Raw genomic sequence first — 17,216 nt, 5'->3', positions numbered from 1 at the left:
CCCACTTTGTCACAAGTAGAGCAAAAGAAGCCCGCACAGTAGCGAAGACCCAGCACAGCCAAAGATAAGCAAACAGTTTAAAAAAATAACAAAGCTTGCAAAATCAGCCAGAGGAGAGCATGTCAGGACTCAAGTGAAACCGGGAGCTGGCCTGAAATGGACAGAGGGGCTGGCAGCCTTTCTCTTGGGTAACCAGCCAGTCCACTTCCTAAGGCCTTCCATCCACTCTGCTTATCACTGAGAGAAGTCGAAATATGTAACCCAGGCACTTGCCTAAGGCAAGAATTAACAGCTCAAGTTGTCTGGGTTTCTGTCGTGCTTCTGCCCCAACTGGGAGCGGCTGCCAGTCAATGAGAGACTGGAACACGACAGACACTTACAGTATTTCATTTCATCTTCACAACAACACTGAAGGGTGGGAATCGGTGTCTGTCTAACGAAAAACTTCTGTCTACCTACCTACCTGCACATAAAAACCTCGAGGCCCGCAAAGTGCAGTTTTGCCCAAAGACGCATAACTAGCTAAGTGCCAGAGCCCTGGCCAGGCCAGGCCAATGGACAGTACTGTTCTCTCACTTATGGGAGGTCGCTGTGTGGCCTCACACATATCACCCTGCAAATTCAAAGGAACAGACCAGATGGTTCTTAGAGCCCTCCTGCTCTGAGACTCTGTGATATAAGTGGAGAAGAAAAGCTTCCCATGGCGGAGGCATGCAGGTTTTTCTGTGTCGGGAATGTAAGATAGATGGCAAGAGGTAGGGGCCGGAGAAGGCAGAAAGGAGAAGGGCTCCATGGAATCGGGCTGGGGGTGGGGGCGGCAAATCAGGCTTGGTGCCACTGTGCGGAGGGACCCTGGACGGGCCGAGGCTGTCTCAGGGCTGTGATCTTCAACGAGAAGAGGCTGACACAGAGCCCTGGCCTCTGCTCACTCTTACGAAGCGGGGAGAGTGGGGCTGGCGAGAGCCCAGCCCAAACATAGGCTATTTTGGGCCTTGTGATGTTTGGAGAGCAACCAGGCCAGAAATAGCGCTGTGAATTAGCAAGACCCCAGCCTCTTGCCACCCCCGGCTCTCCCAGTGAAATCACCAAGAATCGGGAGGCCGGCTCCAACATTCCAGGCAGCCTGTGTAACTGACAGGAGGCCCCTCCTCTCCCCGCAGGAAGGCCTGGAGCAGAGCCTTTGACTGTAAAAGGGATTCTGCACATGAGGGAGAGGGAGAGGGAAAGAGGGACTGAGTCACGGACAGCAGAGTGGGAGAACGGGGAGAGATCTTGGGGGGCTGAGACTAGAGGAGATCACCGCGGGGGCAGGGGGTAGGTAATGAGGGTCCCCAGGATGGAGGTCCCAGGATGGAGGAGTGAGCAGAAGAGATAAGAGCAGGGGAGTCTTGGAAGCAGAGAAAGGGAAAGTGAAAAAGTGGCGGGTGGCTGGGACTCAGAGAGGAAATGGGGACAGAGGAAGAGCAGAGAGCAAAGAGGGCAGCCAGAGGGCAGGAGATGAAGAGCTGGAGGGGAGACCCAAGGCAACAAGGGAACCAGGGCTGCAGGGGTGGGAGGGGGCGGGGGCGGGCCTGGGGACAGTCACGGAAACGTTGCGTCTGGTCTTGTCACGAACCACCTGCTGAAGCGCAGTTGGAAACAGCTTTCCTAGTTAGCTACAACTGGAACTTCCCAGAGAAATCCACAGCAGTGTAACTCATCCTCTTATCTCTGATTCTCCCGGAATCAGAGATCAGTTATTTCAACAGCAGGGACTTTTGACCCCTTACAAAAGAGCCAAGGCTTAAAAGAAGTGATGGGGTCACAGCTGTTAGTTTGGGGGATCAGGGAAAGGATAGAAAGTGACATCCCCTTGAGTCAGGCTAGGTTCTGAGGAGGATATTCCTGGGAGGTCTACTTTAGGGCCTGCTTCCCTGGTGGCTCAGTGGTAAAGAATTCGCCTGCTATACAAGAGTGTCAGGGGATGCGAGTTTGATCCCTGGGTCAGGAAGATCCCATTGGAGGAGGGCATGGCAACCCACTCCAGTATTCTTGCCTGGAGAATCCCATGGACAGAGGAGCCTGATGGGCTCCGGTCCATGGGGTCACAAAGAGTCAGACGCAACTGAGCACTCATGCATGTACTGCTTTGGGACAGCGGGCCATTGGCTGCCCCTGCGGTGGGGAAGGTCTCCCCAGGGCAGGCCGGGGGGAGGTGAGGCCATTTCACAGAGAGAAGCGGCAGGGGCCACAGTCAAGTCTGACTTCAGATCATATGGTGGCCCCAGCTGCTCAGAAAGACAAAAGGACACCATCAGAAAACCCAGCATGGGACCCAGTTCCTCTAGACTTTGCCTCCGCTTCTAATCCACACCCAAACACTTAGAAGGTTTCCCCGGTTTGGGAAACGACCCCTTAGTAAGTCAGCCCTTTCTGTTTCCAAAGTAAAAATGTGCCCCTTCTCTCCCCAGCAGGACACAGAGCTGCTCCCAGCTGCTGCCCAGGAACAGAATGGAATTTTCTGGAATGACCTCAGAATCATTCAGGTCCAGGGATGGGGACAGAAGTGGTCACGTCCTTGGCAGGGCCCAGGTGGTCCCAGAAAACAGCAGGGCCTTTGTGGCCGAGACCTGGCAAGGAGATAGCAGTAGCCCACAAAGGGAGGGATGAGGCTCAACTGAACGGCTGGAGAGGCTGGGCAGCGGGGCACCTGGAGGGCAGGTCCCGCTGCCTCTGGACCTGCTGCTCTTCCAACTTGGGGCTTGGCACTTCCAACCCAGACTCCCAGGACTCTGTCCCCCTGTGGCCCCCAAGGGTGTAGGGCAAGTCACTGGGGCCTTTCTGGGAGTCGGAGACGGCTTGGGGATCGGACTTCTGCTTTCTCCATCCGAGAGACAGCAGACATAACTGCTCTTCCTCCTCGCGGCTAACCACTTTCTCAGGGACTCTGAACCAGACTAAGAAAGAAAGACATAAACAAGAAGCAGTGACAGATGAACAGTCTGGTCCTGGGAACGGGTGGGTGACCCTAACTTTCCAGCTGAGGTTTCCCCTTCTCTCCCGGTTACCCACACCCCCACCTGGATCCCAGGAGCAACGGAGAAAACAAAGGCGGAGGCAGAGTGAAAACGGGAAAGCCCTCCAGCTGTGGTTGCCCTTGGTATCTGTTTACTGAAAAAATCCAAAACAAACATCCGGACACATCCACCCACTTCAGCTTCCTATGATGCTGCTGTCCGCTGTCTCCATGGATACCCCCAGTTGAATCCCACCACCCACACAAAGCATGACAGTGTGTGGACCCTCAAGTCAAGGGCGCCCAGCCCCCAGGACCCCTTCAGCCCCACCCTGTCCATGACATCCAGCTACACCGTCCAGGGTGCCTGACCCCACCAGCAGCCCAGTCTTACTCACTAGCCTCTAGCCAATATCCATCATCTGTAGAATTCTTGGGTTACTTTTTACCCCAAATTCCAGTGCCTTAGCAGCACACTCCACAAACCCAGCCATGAATTAACGCTCTTAATCTCATCCCTACTCGAGCCCTCCCAACGTCTGCATCTGGAGGAAAAGGTGAAGGGGTATTCCTCCGCAGCCGCAGCAGGCAGTTCAGAGAAGTGAAGCCTACACACTGAGGGCTTTATCCCCTGCCGAGGCTTTACCCTTCTGCCCCGGGAAGCCACCACCCCACCCAGCACACCTCAAAACCCAGCCAGACAGAGCTGTTGACACAAAGAGAGCCCCGGGGGCACCAGGAGAGTCTGGACACGTGGGGGAGTCAGCCGTGCATCACCCGACGGCCGGCGGGCGGGCGGGCACTTGGCAGAAAAGAGAGAAAGACGGGAGAGAATCCTCACGTCCTAGACAGTCAAAACCCAGACAATCAATAAGGCACACTCCGTGCCCTCTGGCTTCTGGGATGCAGCCACAAGGAGGGTGGGGTGTTCTCCCCAGTTTAACCAGCGCACCGGGCTGATGGACAAGGAATTTGTAGGATCTTTAGCTTCTTTGATAACTATGCGCTGGTCTGATTCTCCCAAGGACAAAGAGGAAGTGTAAACTCTCCCCACTCTGAGCTCTGAGGAAGGTAAACACTGGGTGCCAGGGGTCAAACTGGCTTAACATCCTGAGGGCAGCAAGATCAAGGGCGGCCCTGGGGCCCAGGGCAACCAGGGTTGGCTCAATTGTTCCAGAGCCCTCTCTCTCTCTCTCACGTACACACACGGATGCCTCAGCAAGTCCCACAGAGGGAGGCGCTGAGGGGGCCTTCGGGGGGCTCCCCGCGGTTCAGACAGACTTCCCCAGCCAAAAAGTGGGCGGGGCCGAACCATGAGTTAATCAACTTCCGGCCCACATCTGCTATAAAGGGAGGCAGCAGCCTGCACTGGAGCAGAGCTGCGACTGGGTGAAGGGCCAAGAGCACCGTCCAGAGAGCCACACCCCCTCTCCAGCCGAGGCAGGGCTACCAGCGCCAACACTCGCAGCGGCAGCAGGAACAAACCGCCCATCCCAAGGCACTTTGAGAAATTCAGGTAAGAGCAAAGACAACCCTCTCCAGCTCCGTACCTCCGGCTAAGGCAGAGAGCTCCCATCTGCAGAGTCCCTTCTGTCCGTGGTCCCCAGTGTTCCTCTTTCTTCCCCCGACCCGGAGACCTGCAGCCCTGAGTTGACCCCCGTTACAGCGGTGATCACACGGGAGCGGGGAAGATGGTCAGGATGCCCCAACAATCCCACCACCCAGAAGCAAGGGCCTCGTCTCTCTAGGACCCTCTCCATGGAAGACATTCCTACCTTCCCAGCTCAGGAAAGGGGGTTTTCACGCCTGCTAACTTGAATAAAACAACGATTGTTGAAGGCATTAGAAAAGAATTAGGAAGCACTGTGAAAATCACAGATGTTATTGTAATTTAGCATTTCAGCCTCCTGGAAGGGAAGGGAGATGCCACCGGGCTCAAGATTCGCCAGGGCTGAGACAGAAGGGGAAAAGGCTCAGGATCTAAACCCACCGCGGTTTCTATCTTGCCCGCTTGTTCACGTATCACATGCCAGCGGCAAACACAGGAGCCTGGCCGTGGCTGGGCTGCCATCGCCCCTCCTCCCTCTCTGTCCTTTCAGAACTATCCACTTCATCCAGTCTTTTCCCACTGATTCCAGGATGCGGATGTCTCTGGTCTCTGCCTGCCTCGCCCTGGGCCTGGCCCTCACCTTTGGTGAAGGGTCTGCCTCCTACCAGCACCAGTCTCCGGCGGCCAGCCTGGCCACAGACTTTGGAGTGAAGGTGTTTCAGCAGGTGGTGCAGGCCTCCAAGGACCGCAACGTGGTTTTCTCACCCTATGGGGTGGCCTCAGTCCTGGCCATGCTGCAGCTGACCACAGGAGGAGAAACCCGACGGCAGATCCAAGAGGCGATGCAATTCAAGATTGAAGGTGAGAGACGACGGGGCAGAGGGGCAGGCGGGCACTCAGGGAGCCCTCCCAGGACAGGGGTGTAACTGACCAGAAGAAGAGGGAGGGCTGACCCCGGCTTAGTGGGCCAACTCCTGTCCCGCCAGCCACAGGGATGGACCGCTGCATCTTCTTCCCACCACATCCTGTGTCCTTTGGCTCTTGGCTGGTCACAAGGCGTATGAGCCAGCGGATCTGGTGTGAGATGGCCCTGCCTCACCACTCCTGCACTTTGTGATCTTAACCCCTCGGAACCTCAGTTTTCTCACCTGCAAATTGGGGACAATCAGAGTATCTACCCCATGGGGCTGTTGTAAGGATTAACTCCAAAATGATGCATGTCAAAGGCCTACCTAGCATAACTATTATTGTTATTAAAAGAAGACGGTTAGGGTTTATAACTTTAAAAACAGATAAAAATATGCTAAGCCAAAGCAAGGGTTAGGACCTGTGATTTTTGAGGAAAAGAGGGAGGTGTAGGAGAGATTAAGATTTGGAATGAAATCTCCCTTCAGAGACCCTTGGGGGAGCAGAAGAGTCCTGTCCATGTGGACAGGTTTGGGGGAAGTTGGCCCTGCTGGGAGCCCTGGGTTCAAGGGGAGCTTAATGTGTCTTTTCCTCCCTGTTTTGGCCCAGAGAAGGGCATGGCCCCTGCCCTCCACCGACTGTACAAGGAGCTCATGGGGCCATGGAACAAGGATGAGATCAGCACGGCCGATGCCATCTTCGTGCAGCGGGACCTAGAATTGATCCATGGTTTCATGCCCAACTTCTTCAGGCTGTTCCGTACCACGGTCAAGCAGGTTGACTTCTCTGAAGTGGAGAGAGCCAGGTTCATCATCAATGACTGGGTGAAAAGACACACAAAAGGTAAGCAGGTAGAGAAAAGAGGCCAGTCCCAAGGGCCTGCAGAGATTGGGATTCAAGTCTCAAGGGTCCTGACCCTTCCCTTCCAGCACCTTCTGCTCTGTAGACAGACGGTAAAGTGCTTTAAGAATCAAAGCATCTTGTTTTTTCCATAAATAGACTTGCCCTCTGAACTACCTCTAAAGGCATCCCTAAAAAGTACTATGAGATGTTATAAGCACAGTAATAACCCATGGCAGGGGGAAAACACAGTCCTTCAAGATTACAGCTTAGGGAACAAAGAAAGGGGAAACTTACATTTCCAGGTCTGATCCTAGACAGGATCTCAGGACCAAGACAGTGTGGTGAGCCGGGGAAGGCTTTCTGAGACACTTAGGAAGATGGAACGGATTGAAAGCAGCTAGACTGGGTTCACTAAATCTTACCCAGTCCGTCTTCTGATGGGATCCCTTCTGACACACATCCATTTGATGACTGGGAGCTCAAGGGAACCATCTACAAGGATTAAAACAATATCCAGCCTCCTGATCACCTCGATTTCCCATAGGCATGATCAGCGACTTACTTGGTGAAGGGGCTGTGGACCAGCTGACACGCCTGGTCCTGGTGAACGCCCTCTACTTCAACGGCCAGTGGAAGATGCCCTTCCCAGAGTCGAACACCCACCACCGCCTCTTCCACAAGTCCGACGGCAGCACCGTCTCTGTGCCCATGATGGCTCAGACCAACAAGTTCAACTACAGTAAGTGCAAGACTCTCCCTTCCTCAAGTCCCATAGTGACTGATCCTCATCCCTGGGGTGGTCCCCTCCAAGGGAGGAGAAACCCTAGAACACACCCCAGCTGCGACAAAGACTTCCCAAGTAGGAGACACGGGGATTATCGGAGCAGCAGAAAGTAGCTTATATCTTGTGCAAGATGAAGCTGAAATCCAGAAATTACCTGAGGATCCCACTTGACCACCTGATACCATCTCTCATCTTCATGTGGTTCTGGTGTGATAACCTGGGCTTCTCAAATCCTCCTGGGGAAGAGCTATGTGAAGGCTGAGATTCAGGAGGTTGGGATCGGAATAAATCAATAGCTGGAGATTGGGGAGAAGGGTGTGAAGGTAAAGATGGCCAACCAGAGACAGAGAACCCCCAGAAGACACTGTGAATTGGCAGAAGAGAAGGCAAATGGAAATAAAAAATGAACAGGGGAGTGGTGGTGCTGGTGGGTGGGTGGGGAGCCTCAAAAGCCAGGATGGAGAGTTGGTTTCCAGAGAGGATGGAGGGGCCTGGAGGACTAATGGGAAAGCCAACACCGGGTTAGAATCAACAGGAGCTGGAGTTATTGCCAATGCTCTATCTTGGTGTCTTTCCCAGCTGAGTTTACCACCCCCGACGGCCATTACTACGACATCCTGGAATTGCCCTACCACGGGAACACTCTCAGCATGTTCATTGCTGCCCCCTATGAAAAAGAGGTGCCGCTCTCTGCCCTCACCAGCATTCTGGATGCTGAGCTCATCAGCCAGTGGAAAGGGAATATGACCAGACTGACCCGCCTCCTGGTTCTGCCCAAGTAAGCCACCCCTTGCTCTAGTCCCCTCTGCCTCCTCCCTCCCCTCTCCTCTGGCTCCCTGCTGTTGCCACACACAATAACACCCTCCCCCCCCCCCCCCCCCGCAGCCACGTGGAGTTTCCCAAAACTGACTTTTGCAGGGCAGGGAGCTGCTGCGTGGGTGCGGATGGGACACACTCTGGCCTGGGTTTGATTAAGATTCTGCTCATCTTCCCTTTGGCGGTGGAGGGCAGCGGGGGTGGGGGTGGGGGGGAGTGGGGGGGAGTTTTTCGAGACCACGCCACGCCCACCAACCCCTGAATACCCAGCAAGAGCTAGCCAGAGGAAGAGCTGGAGAGATGACGGGAGGTGGGAGGGCCAGGGAATACATTGGTCGGCGCCCTTTTATGAATACCCCTCACTCCCACCTCCATCTCTTCAAGTCAACATTCACACAATGGAGACAAAAGGAATCACTTGTGCAGATGAAGCAAGCCTGAACTCTGGCTTCTAGCTGGCTTGCCATGAAGCAGATTTTAAAAATTCTTCTGCAGAAGTGAAGAGGGTGCTGGAGGCTGAGGCTGGGTCCATTCCAGAATCGTGGGGAAGCCTCCCACTATGCCGACCCCACATTTCCAGATGCCATAATGCCAGGCTTAGGGAAAGAGGACAATTTAGTTGGTTAGCACGCCCTCTCTCTCTCTCTCAAAGAACGGAGGTAATTAGTTGTGCCCTGGTGGGAGGCGGAGCGAGCTCCCCAAAGCCTCGCTGCTGGAGTCCTCTTTGGACTCAACTCTCAGAAACACAAGCTACAGACCAGATTTCTGTTCAGCTAGCCTTTGCAGGGGAATTTGCCCTTCCCCACTCCCACCCCAGTGAGACTGAACACAATTGTGCTGCAACCACTGCCTCATTTGAGGAAAGTAATTAGTCAGAGGTTCGAGGGGGTGGGGAGCTTGCAGAAGAAATGTTCGTTAGTATCAGAATCTTCCCAGCAAGGAGAGAGACCTTGCCAACAGATTTGAAAGAAAAACAAGCCTCCCACTTCTGTGTTCACATCAGTCCCCCTCCTGTCGTGTGTGTGTAGCGGGGCAGGGGTACCTGGTAAGGCTAGACGTGGCCTGAGCTGGAGCTGTGTCCTGCTGCTGTCTGTAGGTTCTCCCTGGAGACTGAAATTGACCTCAGGAGGCCGCTGGAGAACTTGGGAATGACTGACATGTTTAGGTCAAGCCAGGCGGACTTCTCCAGTCTTTCAGGTTAGAGGTTTCCCTTTCCTTTTCTTCCCCTGGTGGACAGTGGGGTCTCCCGGAGGACAGAGGTGCTTCCTCTCCCCACCCCGAGGACCAAGGCTAATGCACTCTGGGGTCCGCCTCCATTTCAGATCAAGAGTCTCTGTACGTGTCGCAGGCGCTGCAGAAAGTGAAGATCGAGGTGAATGAGAGCGGCACGCTGGCGTCCTCCTCCACAGGTGAGTCAGGCTCAGGTGAGGCCTGGTGAGTCTCAGCCCCAGGCTTCCACGAGGGGCCATGATCTAGTAGTACCCACACCCAGGGTTCACCAGGAAGACCCCACTGCCCTGGTCTATCTACCAGGCCTCCCCGGGAAGAACAGGGCTTCCTGTGTGGAGAGCATTACCTGATCCCACTGGAAAATGGGCCTGCTTTCCCCGGGATCCCTTTCCCTCCCCACTGGCTCTGAAGTCCCCCTGAATGGGAGGTCCTGGCTTGCTCTCAGAGCGGTCAGTCGACTTAAAGGTGCTTGCTTCCGACGTGCCTTGAAAGAGTTTAGACAAACCTGACTTCGAGTGAGTGGGCTTCCCTTGTGGTTCAGATGGTTAAGAATCTGCCTGCAATGCAGGAGACCTGGATTCAATCCCTGAGTTGGGAAGATCCCCTGGAGAAGGGAAAGGCTACCCACTCCAGTATTCTGGCCTGGTGAATTCCATGGACTGTATAGTCCACGGGGTCACAAAGAGTTGGACACGACTGAGTGACTTTCACTTTCACTACTCAAGCGAGTAGCTGCTATCACTTTCACTACTCAAGCGAGTAGCTGCTAGATCTCTACCCAACTGCCTTAGAGGACACCTTGACACGTTTAGGGTTCACATTATGGGCTCAGTAGTGGCACATGAGTTCAGTTGCTCTGCGGCTTGTGGAATGCTCCTGGACCAGGGATCAAACCCATGTCCCCTGCATTGGCGGGCAGAGTCTTATGCACTATGCCACCAGGGAAGTCCCTGCTATGATTATTTGGCTTCCCAGGTGGCACAATGGTAAAGAATCTGCCTGCCAATGCAGGAGATGCAAGTTTGATCCCTGGATTGGGAAGATCCCCTGGAGTAGAAAATAGCAACCATTCCAGTATTCTTGCCTGGAAAATCCCATCAAAACAGAAGCCCGGTGGGCTACAGCCCATGGGGTCACAAAGAGTCAGATATGACTGAGCACACACGCGCCAGGAAACAACAAAGCCTCCCAAACCACCCACTCCCCAGCGCTGGTGTCACTGAATCACTTGTGACCGATCCAGGCGCCAGCACCCACGTCCCTCTGTTCTAAGATGCTGTCCTGTCTCTTCCAGCCCTTATAGTCTCAGCCCGAATGGCCCCCGAGGAGATCATCATGGACAGACCCTTCCTCTTCGTGGTGCGGCACAACCCCACAGGTAAGCCGGGGACCCGAGAGACCCCGCCACTCTCAGCCCCCCTCCCCATTCTCCTGGACTCAGGTACCATCCAGGCAGGTGTAGACGCCCCCACTTCCCCCAAGAGGACTCCAGGCAATGAATCACGGCTGTGTTCCCCTTCCACTTCTTGGAGGGCAGTGCTCTCTCTCCAGACAGGGTGCTTGTCTGTCCCTCAGTCCCAGCTTAGTCACTAGAGCAGCTGGGCCTCTGAACACTCATTCATGTCCCCATTATCTCAGTTCGTCCATAAACACCCAGCTGGGTGAGCTGTCCCCCGCCTCCCCCCACTTCTCATCTCCTGTGATGCTTCCATCCTCAGGAACCGTCCTGTTCATGGGCCAAGTGATGGAACCCTGACCGTGGGGAAGGCAGCCCTCATCTGGGACAGAACTGGAGATGTCCAAGAGGAAGAAAGTCCAGAGCAAAGAATTTTTATTAATTCATTTTTCTGGAAAAAGAGAAGATGTTTATTTATTTTTTTCTATGGTAAATTCTTTCGAATCTGCCTCTTAGGCCTAACTTTGGGCTCTCTCAGGAGGGGCAAAGAGGACCTTTGAGTTAAACCCTCCAATGGAGACCCTGGGAGAGACTGGGAGGCGTAACACCCAGCCGGCCTCCCAACTGGACTGCAGGACTCCCAGGACTGCTGGCCCAGCTGCTTCTGCCCATCGCTCTGCCTGTTCGGGTCTTGGGTCTCGGATCCCACCAAGGCCCTGGTAGGATGGCACCACAAGGCTTACATGAAGGAGCGTTTGTGTGCTCGCTAGAATTGTGTGTTCCGGTCACGTTGCCGTCACTCTTGCACTGTCTGCCACTGCTGAGAAGGCGGGCAGCAGGCCCGAGAAGGCCAAGACGAGAAACACCCTTTCATGCCAAGTTCCATCCTCCCCCAGCTCCGAGGTTCGAGACCCACGCAGGCCTGGCTGCTCCCTCCCCAGGAAACCGTGTGCATATATTATTTTGGAGTGTAGGTGACTTGTTTACTCAGAGAAGCAGGTTTCTGCTTCACACACACTTTATGTTGCAGAAACAGAAGGAGAGAGACGAGGTGTGTGCCTGGTCTTGGTTCCCGTCTCCTGGTGGGGAGGGGGAGATGCCAGGGGTGTGCCCGAATATTTATCGCATCCTTGTCCTTGTGCGCTTGGGAGAGAGAAAGGTCTACTGAGAAGGCACGTTGTTTAACGTGTTCACCGTGTTCCCTCCGGGGGTCTGTGTCACTGCATCTCAGGGGAGGCCTCTTGAGTGTCCCTCCCCTCGCCCAGGTGGCAAGCCTCCCGGCGCTCACACTGCCACCTGGTGGTGGCCCAATGCCCCCGCGCCTCTCCTTTCCCGGATTTTCCACCCGATGGAGCCACGTCCCTGGCGGGACCATCCAACTTCGGCTCACTTTCAGAGAGCGAAAGGATGTGGCGGGTGAAGGGAGATGGAGTGGTTTCAAAATTTTCCAATATATTTAGGCGCAGGAGTGCAAGGGGCTCCACGACCTAGCAGGACAGAACTTTCCCCAATTACAGGGTGACTCACAGCCGCGCTGGTGACTCACTCCAATGTGTCATTTCCGGCTGCTGTCTGTGAGCGGTGGACACGTGAGAGAGAGAGAAAGAGACAGCCTGCTCGGGCTCAATTACCTCCGGCAGATAATCTTTCTGAAAGCCAGCTAGCTGAGGGGGTACAGAGAGAGGACCGACTGATTGAAGAATTGCACATAGATGTCGAATGAATGTAACCTAATACAACCCTAATCATCCTGCTGTGCCCTTCAGTGAAGAATCTTCCTTCTTTGTGCGTATGTTGGTTTTTTTTTTTCTTTTTTCATGATGCACTGGACAGTGACAGCCACACTCAGTACCCCCACTTGTGGGGTCCATGGCTCTTGAAATTGCTTTTTCACTTTTGATATAGAAGCAAGTAAAAAAAAATGTTTTTTAAAAAAAATAATAAGTAAATAAAAAGAATATTCCAAAATAGTCCTTGGCCTTGACTTTCCTTGTTTCCCACAGCACAAAATCCAGACCCCATCAGTTCACAGACCTGAAGAAACACACACCGGCAATGGGCAAGGCACACCAACGTGTCCTGGGCGAATTCGCAGGGCTGGCCGCCGGGGCCCACAAGAAGAACCCGGGGACACTGTGTAGGATGAAATTCCCCCTTTAGGCATCATCCTCGAAAAGAAAAGAGGGACTTCCTTGGTGGTCCAGTGGTTAAGACTCTGTGCTTCCACTGCAGGGGGCATGGGTTCCATCCCTGGTTGGGGAAGATCCCACATGGCAGCCTGGCATGGGCAAAAAAAAGGAAAGAGGGTTCCCCAGACACCTGCCACCCACCCGGACACCCCTTTTCACTGTCCCTGTCGCTTCCCACTCTGTTCATTTCCTTCCCCACCAAATGTTCCATCCTCCCCACACCTACCCCACTCCCCATTTCTCAAAACACAAACTAAATCCATTTCCTCCATTGTGGATTCCCAGTGGATCCAGTCAACATCATCGCTGTCTACTTGGCAAGTACTCACCTTCCTTTTTCCTGGTGTGTAACAGTGCTTGCATGCATGTACGCTCTTTAATTTGGGGTGTGTATGTTGTCCTCCCCACTGCCCATATCAGGTTCTTTGAAAGAAGGCTCTTTTGTTACATAGATTGTTAATATCCTCCTTAAAATGTTATCCTGAACAGGCCTTCATTGTCTTCTTCCACTATCTTGAAGGCTCTTGCCAGGGGACCTTCTTCCCCCAATTATTTTCCTTTTGTATATTCCACAAGAATTTTTAAATCGAAAAAATACCAAGAACTAGCTGTCACAATCGTATGCTCTCCGGCTCCAGAGCCCTAAAGACGGGACTGATAGACCCAGCCCCCCTGGAAACTTGGATCATGTCTTAATAGGAACCCATTCTTGTCTGGGGGCTGTTGGTCAAAACATTGTCTGATAGTTAAGCGGTAGTGAGCTTTCCATCACTGGAAGTGTTCAAGGACAGGCAAGATGACCTGCTGGTGGGCATCATTCAGCAGTCAGGGTAGAGGAGGTGATTTTTTTTTTTAATGATAAGGAATTCCTGCTCATACTAAGACATTTGAACAGTTTGAAAGAGTAGAAGTGGATTGTTGATTGACATTTTGTTTCCTGGCTTAAAAAATACATCATTGTTGTTACCAACAATGCGGAGATGGACATCCTTGTACCTTTATCCCGGTGCATGTGTGCTCCTATATCCATAAGATAACTTCCTAGCAATGGGATTAAGTGTTTTAAGAAGCTCTCAATCCCACAAGTGTGTGATTCTGGTCACACAAACATCTTTAAATGGTATACAAAACAATTTAAAGTGACCATTTTGCATGGTACGAATCTTACCTTTTCTGAAGCTTAAAAATGCCTTCACAACTTTCCTAAATAAGCGCACTGCCATGAATAAAGACAGACTTTAGGACTTTTCTGGTGGTCCAGTGGCTAAGACTCCGAGCTCCCAACGTGAGGGGTCTGGGTTCAATCCCTGGTCGGGGAACTAGATCCCACGAGCCACAGCTAAGTTTGCCTGCCGAAAGTAAAAAGATCCTGCGTGCCGCAACCAAGACCCAGCGCAGCCAAATTTAAAAAAAAAAGAAAAAAAGATAAGACTAAGACTTCAGACCTTGAACTAAAAGAAGCTTCACATTATAATTTTCCCTAAGATTATGTTAGCCTTCCTTGGAGCAAACTTTGATTATAATGTTTTGGGGAGTAAATCCAGAAAGTGTCTTCATTCATTGCCTCCCTCCTCAACCATTCAGTACGTACTAAGGCTTTCTCGCTAGCCTTCCCATTCCTGTTTCCCTCCCAAGGGTCAGTCTAGGGGCATCCTTGGGTGCCTCTAACACAATGTACTAGGATGTTCCGAGGAGATGTGGCAACCACATCTCTTCCTTGTGGATTCCTCTCTTTACATTTCAGGCTGTCCTGTCCCCCATGAGGCTGTTGCAGTGAGAGGGGCCCCACAGTGCAATCGAGCCTGGAGGGGAAGTCTTCTTTTCTTAAAAATCCAGTGGGAATCAGGGCAAGACCCAGAAGAAAGAGGCCAAGGATGAGTAGCTCCCCAAACCTACTCTCAGCTTTATTCTTATTTTTAATTAAAATTTATGTTATTAATAAATTCATTATTTCTGGCTATGCTGGGTCTTCATTGCTGTGCTTGGGCCTTCTCTAGTTGTGGCAAGTGGGGGCTACTCTCTACTTGCATAGCACAGGCTCTAGGCACTCAGACTTTAGTAGCTGTGGCACATGGGCTTAGTCGCCCCAAGGCATGTGGGATCTTCCCGGGCCAGGGACTGAACCAGTGTCCCCTGCACTGCAAGGCAGAGTCGTAACCACTGGGCCACCAGGGAAGCCCTTAAAAATTATTTTGTCATTTACTTGGCTGCATTGGGTCTTAGTTGGGACTTCCCAGGTGGCGCTAGTGGTAAAAGAAACCATCTGCCAATGCGGGAGACAAAAGAGATGTGGTTTCGACCCCTGGGTCAGGAAGACTCCCCTGGAGGAGGGCATGACAACCCACTCCGGTATTCTTGCCTGGAGAATCCCATGGACAGAGGAGCCCGGTGAGTTATAGTCCTTGGGATCACAAAGAGTCGGACAGGACTGAAGCGATTTAGCACACATGCACAGGTCTTAGTTGTGGCACATGGAATTTTTCCTTGCGGCATGCAGGCATCTCCTTAGTTGTGGCGCATGGGCTCTGGAGTGGGCTGGCTCAGTAGCCCCATGGTATATAGGATCTTAGTTCCCCGACCAAGGATCGAACCCCCACCCCCTGCACTGGAAGGCAGATTCTTAACCAGTTGGACTGCCAGGGAAGTCCCTACTCTCAGTTTTGGATGAGAGACGCTCTCTTTTAACCTCAGTGACTTCTCCATCTTTCCTTTCCTATTCTCACCATGCAATTGACAAGTCTGGCAGGGCTGAGATATGACTGCAGAACTAGCCGGGAGAAAAGGCCATAGAGGTTACTTGGCCTCTTCCGAGCTGGCTTAGACCACAGGCACAAAGCCTAGACGTGGCGTCATTTTGTTAACAAGATACTTCTATAATGAGACCTAAGCCCAAAACTTCAGCTGGTGCCAAAGCATCCCTCCTACTTCCTGCCTCCTAGACAGATCCTGCTTTGGGCTCACAGCGGGTAGCTGCGCTCATGAAAGCAAAAGTCCAAGAATTCAGGGCACCAGGATCCAGATTTATCTTTTGTCCTCCTTATACCCTGAAAAGATGACCGATATCAGGTGCTGGGCTAGTTGTTGAGGAGTTACCCATCTGAAACAGATCTGCTTAGAAACCGCAAGAGCTTCCTTTTTCTGCACAAGATGCTGCTTCCAAAAGCAGGACACATTGTAGCCTTGATTCCGCAGGATGTAGTTCAAACACTGTCCGTACCCGCTGAGAAGGCTCAGAAGAAAAGAGTCCTTCAGAAAGGACCTCTTCACCACCGAGGGAGTTCGCTCCAGGAAGTGCCCCAGTTAACAGCCCCTTTTGCTCTTCTAGGATATTTTGAGGACAAAGACAGGCATGCAGCCTCAGAGTGCAAAGCCAGCCCTCCTCGGCTTCACCTGGGCCCCCTCCGTAGCTTTTCCAAGCCACCCTTCCTCTATTTCTAGGGATGAAAACCCCACTAGATTTGCCCTGCCTCCATTGTAACTGCCAATTTCCTGTTCATCTCACCCAGTGGAAATTTTGTCTGCCCTCGTATGGGCAAGGACTATGGATTCTAAAAATCCCTCAATAGTAAAATGACTCTATCAGAGGGAAACTCGTCAAGGAGACACCATCTGTTTTCCAAATCATTTTTTAAAGGCGGTTCTTCAAGTGAGTTTCCTTGTGCTAACCGTAGCAGGCACTTCTGCAGAGACACAGAAGTTGAATCACTCGCCCCAGGCTCCCAGGCATGACACTGTACCGCCCTCTCCGGGACATCGTTTAACCCAGGTCACCCTGAACACACAGGAGGGCTCAAACGCAGCCAGGGTCAAGGGTGCTGCCCTTCTGTGTCGTCACTAGGGCATCCCGCCTGCACACCTGTGTCCTTCCAGCTGGGACACCAGCATCCTGAATGCAGCCTTCTGTCCCCTGGCCACCAGAGGTCGCTTTGACTCCAGTGCAAAGTTTCTGAAGCAAAGCAACTGTGGCGTCCACCATCATCTTGCCAAGTTTGAACTCCAATAAATTTAACACGTTTTTCTTTAAACGTGTCTGTATACTGGGGGCGATGAAGCACTTTTCTGTGTGCGAAGCACTTTTAAAACTGAGCATAAAGTGATGTTTCTTATTATCAAGTACAGGCATACCTTGGAGATACACACCTTTGGTTCCAGAATCTTGAAATAAAGCAAGTCACACAGATTTTTCCAGTTTCCCAGTGCATGTAAAAGTTATATTTATACTGTGCTGAAGCCTAGTAGGTGTGCAATAACATTATGTCTTAAAAAATGTATGGACTTTACATAATAAAGGACATCTTGCTGTCTGTGACAACACGGATCCCAGGAAGCTGAGGGTTTTCTGCTAAGTAAGGTAAGTCAGAGAAAGACTACACTATATGGCTTCCTTGTTTGTGTAATCTCAAAAACAAAACCGAGAATAAGTGAAAGGAAAGAAAACAAAACAACACTCACAGATACACAGAATAGATTATCTGTTTATGAGAGGGGAAGGAATTTGGAGGGGAAAA

At 52.2% G+C, this 17,216-nt stretch overlaps 1 protein-coding gene across 1 annotated transcript; it reads left to right on the top strand.

Annotated features, from left to right (window-relative positions):
- Positions 1-4,355: 4,355 nt before the first annotated feature.
- On the top strand, positions 4,356-12,489 carry SERPINE1 (serpin family E member 1). The gene is made up of 9 exons (XM_043915081.1): positions 4,356-4,511; positions 5,134-5,405; positions 6,060-6,293; positions 6,838-7,032; positions 7,657-7,855; positions 8,990-9,090; positions 9,216-9,302; positions 10,418-10,501; positions 10,842-12,489. The coding sequence occupies exons 2-9, from the start codon at positions 5,135-5,137 to the stop codon at positions 10,877-10,879; spliced, it is 1,209 nt and encodes a 402-aa protein (XP_043771016.1). The 5' UTR covers positions 4,356-4,511; position 5,134; the 3' UTR covers positions 10,880-12,489.
- Positions 12,490-17,216: the final 4,727 nt, after the last annotated feature.

The sequence above is a fragment of the Cervus elaphus genome, chromosome 10, assembly GCF_910594005.1.
Source record: "Cervus elaphus chromosome 10, mCerEla1.1, whole genome shotgun sequence".
Taxonomy (NCBI): domain Eukaryota; kingdom Metazoa; phylum Chordata; class Mammalia; order Artiodactyla; family Cervidae; genus Cervus; species Cervus elaphus.
Note: the sequence above shows the minus strand (reverse complement) of the source record. Positions and strands in the feature narration are given on the sequence as shown.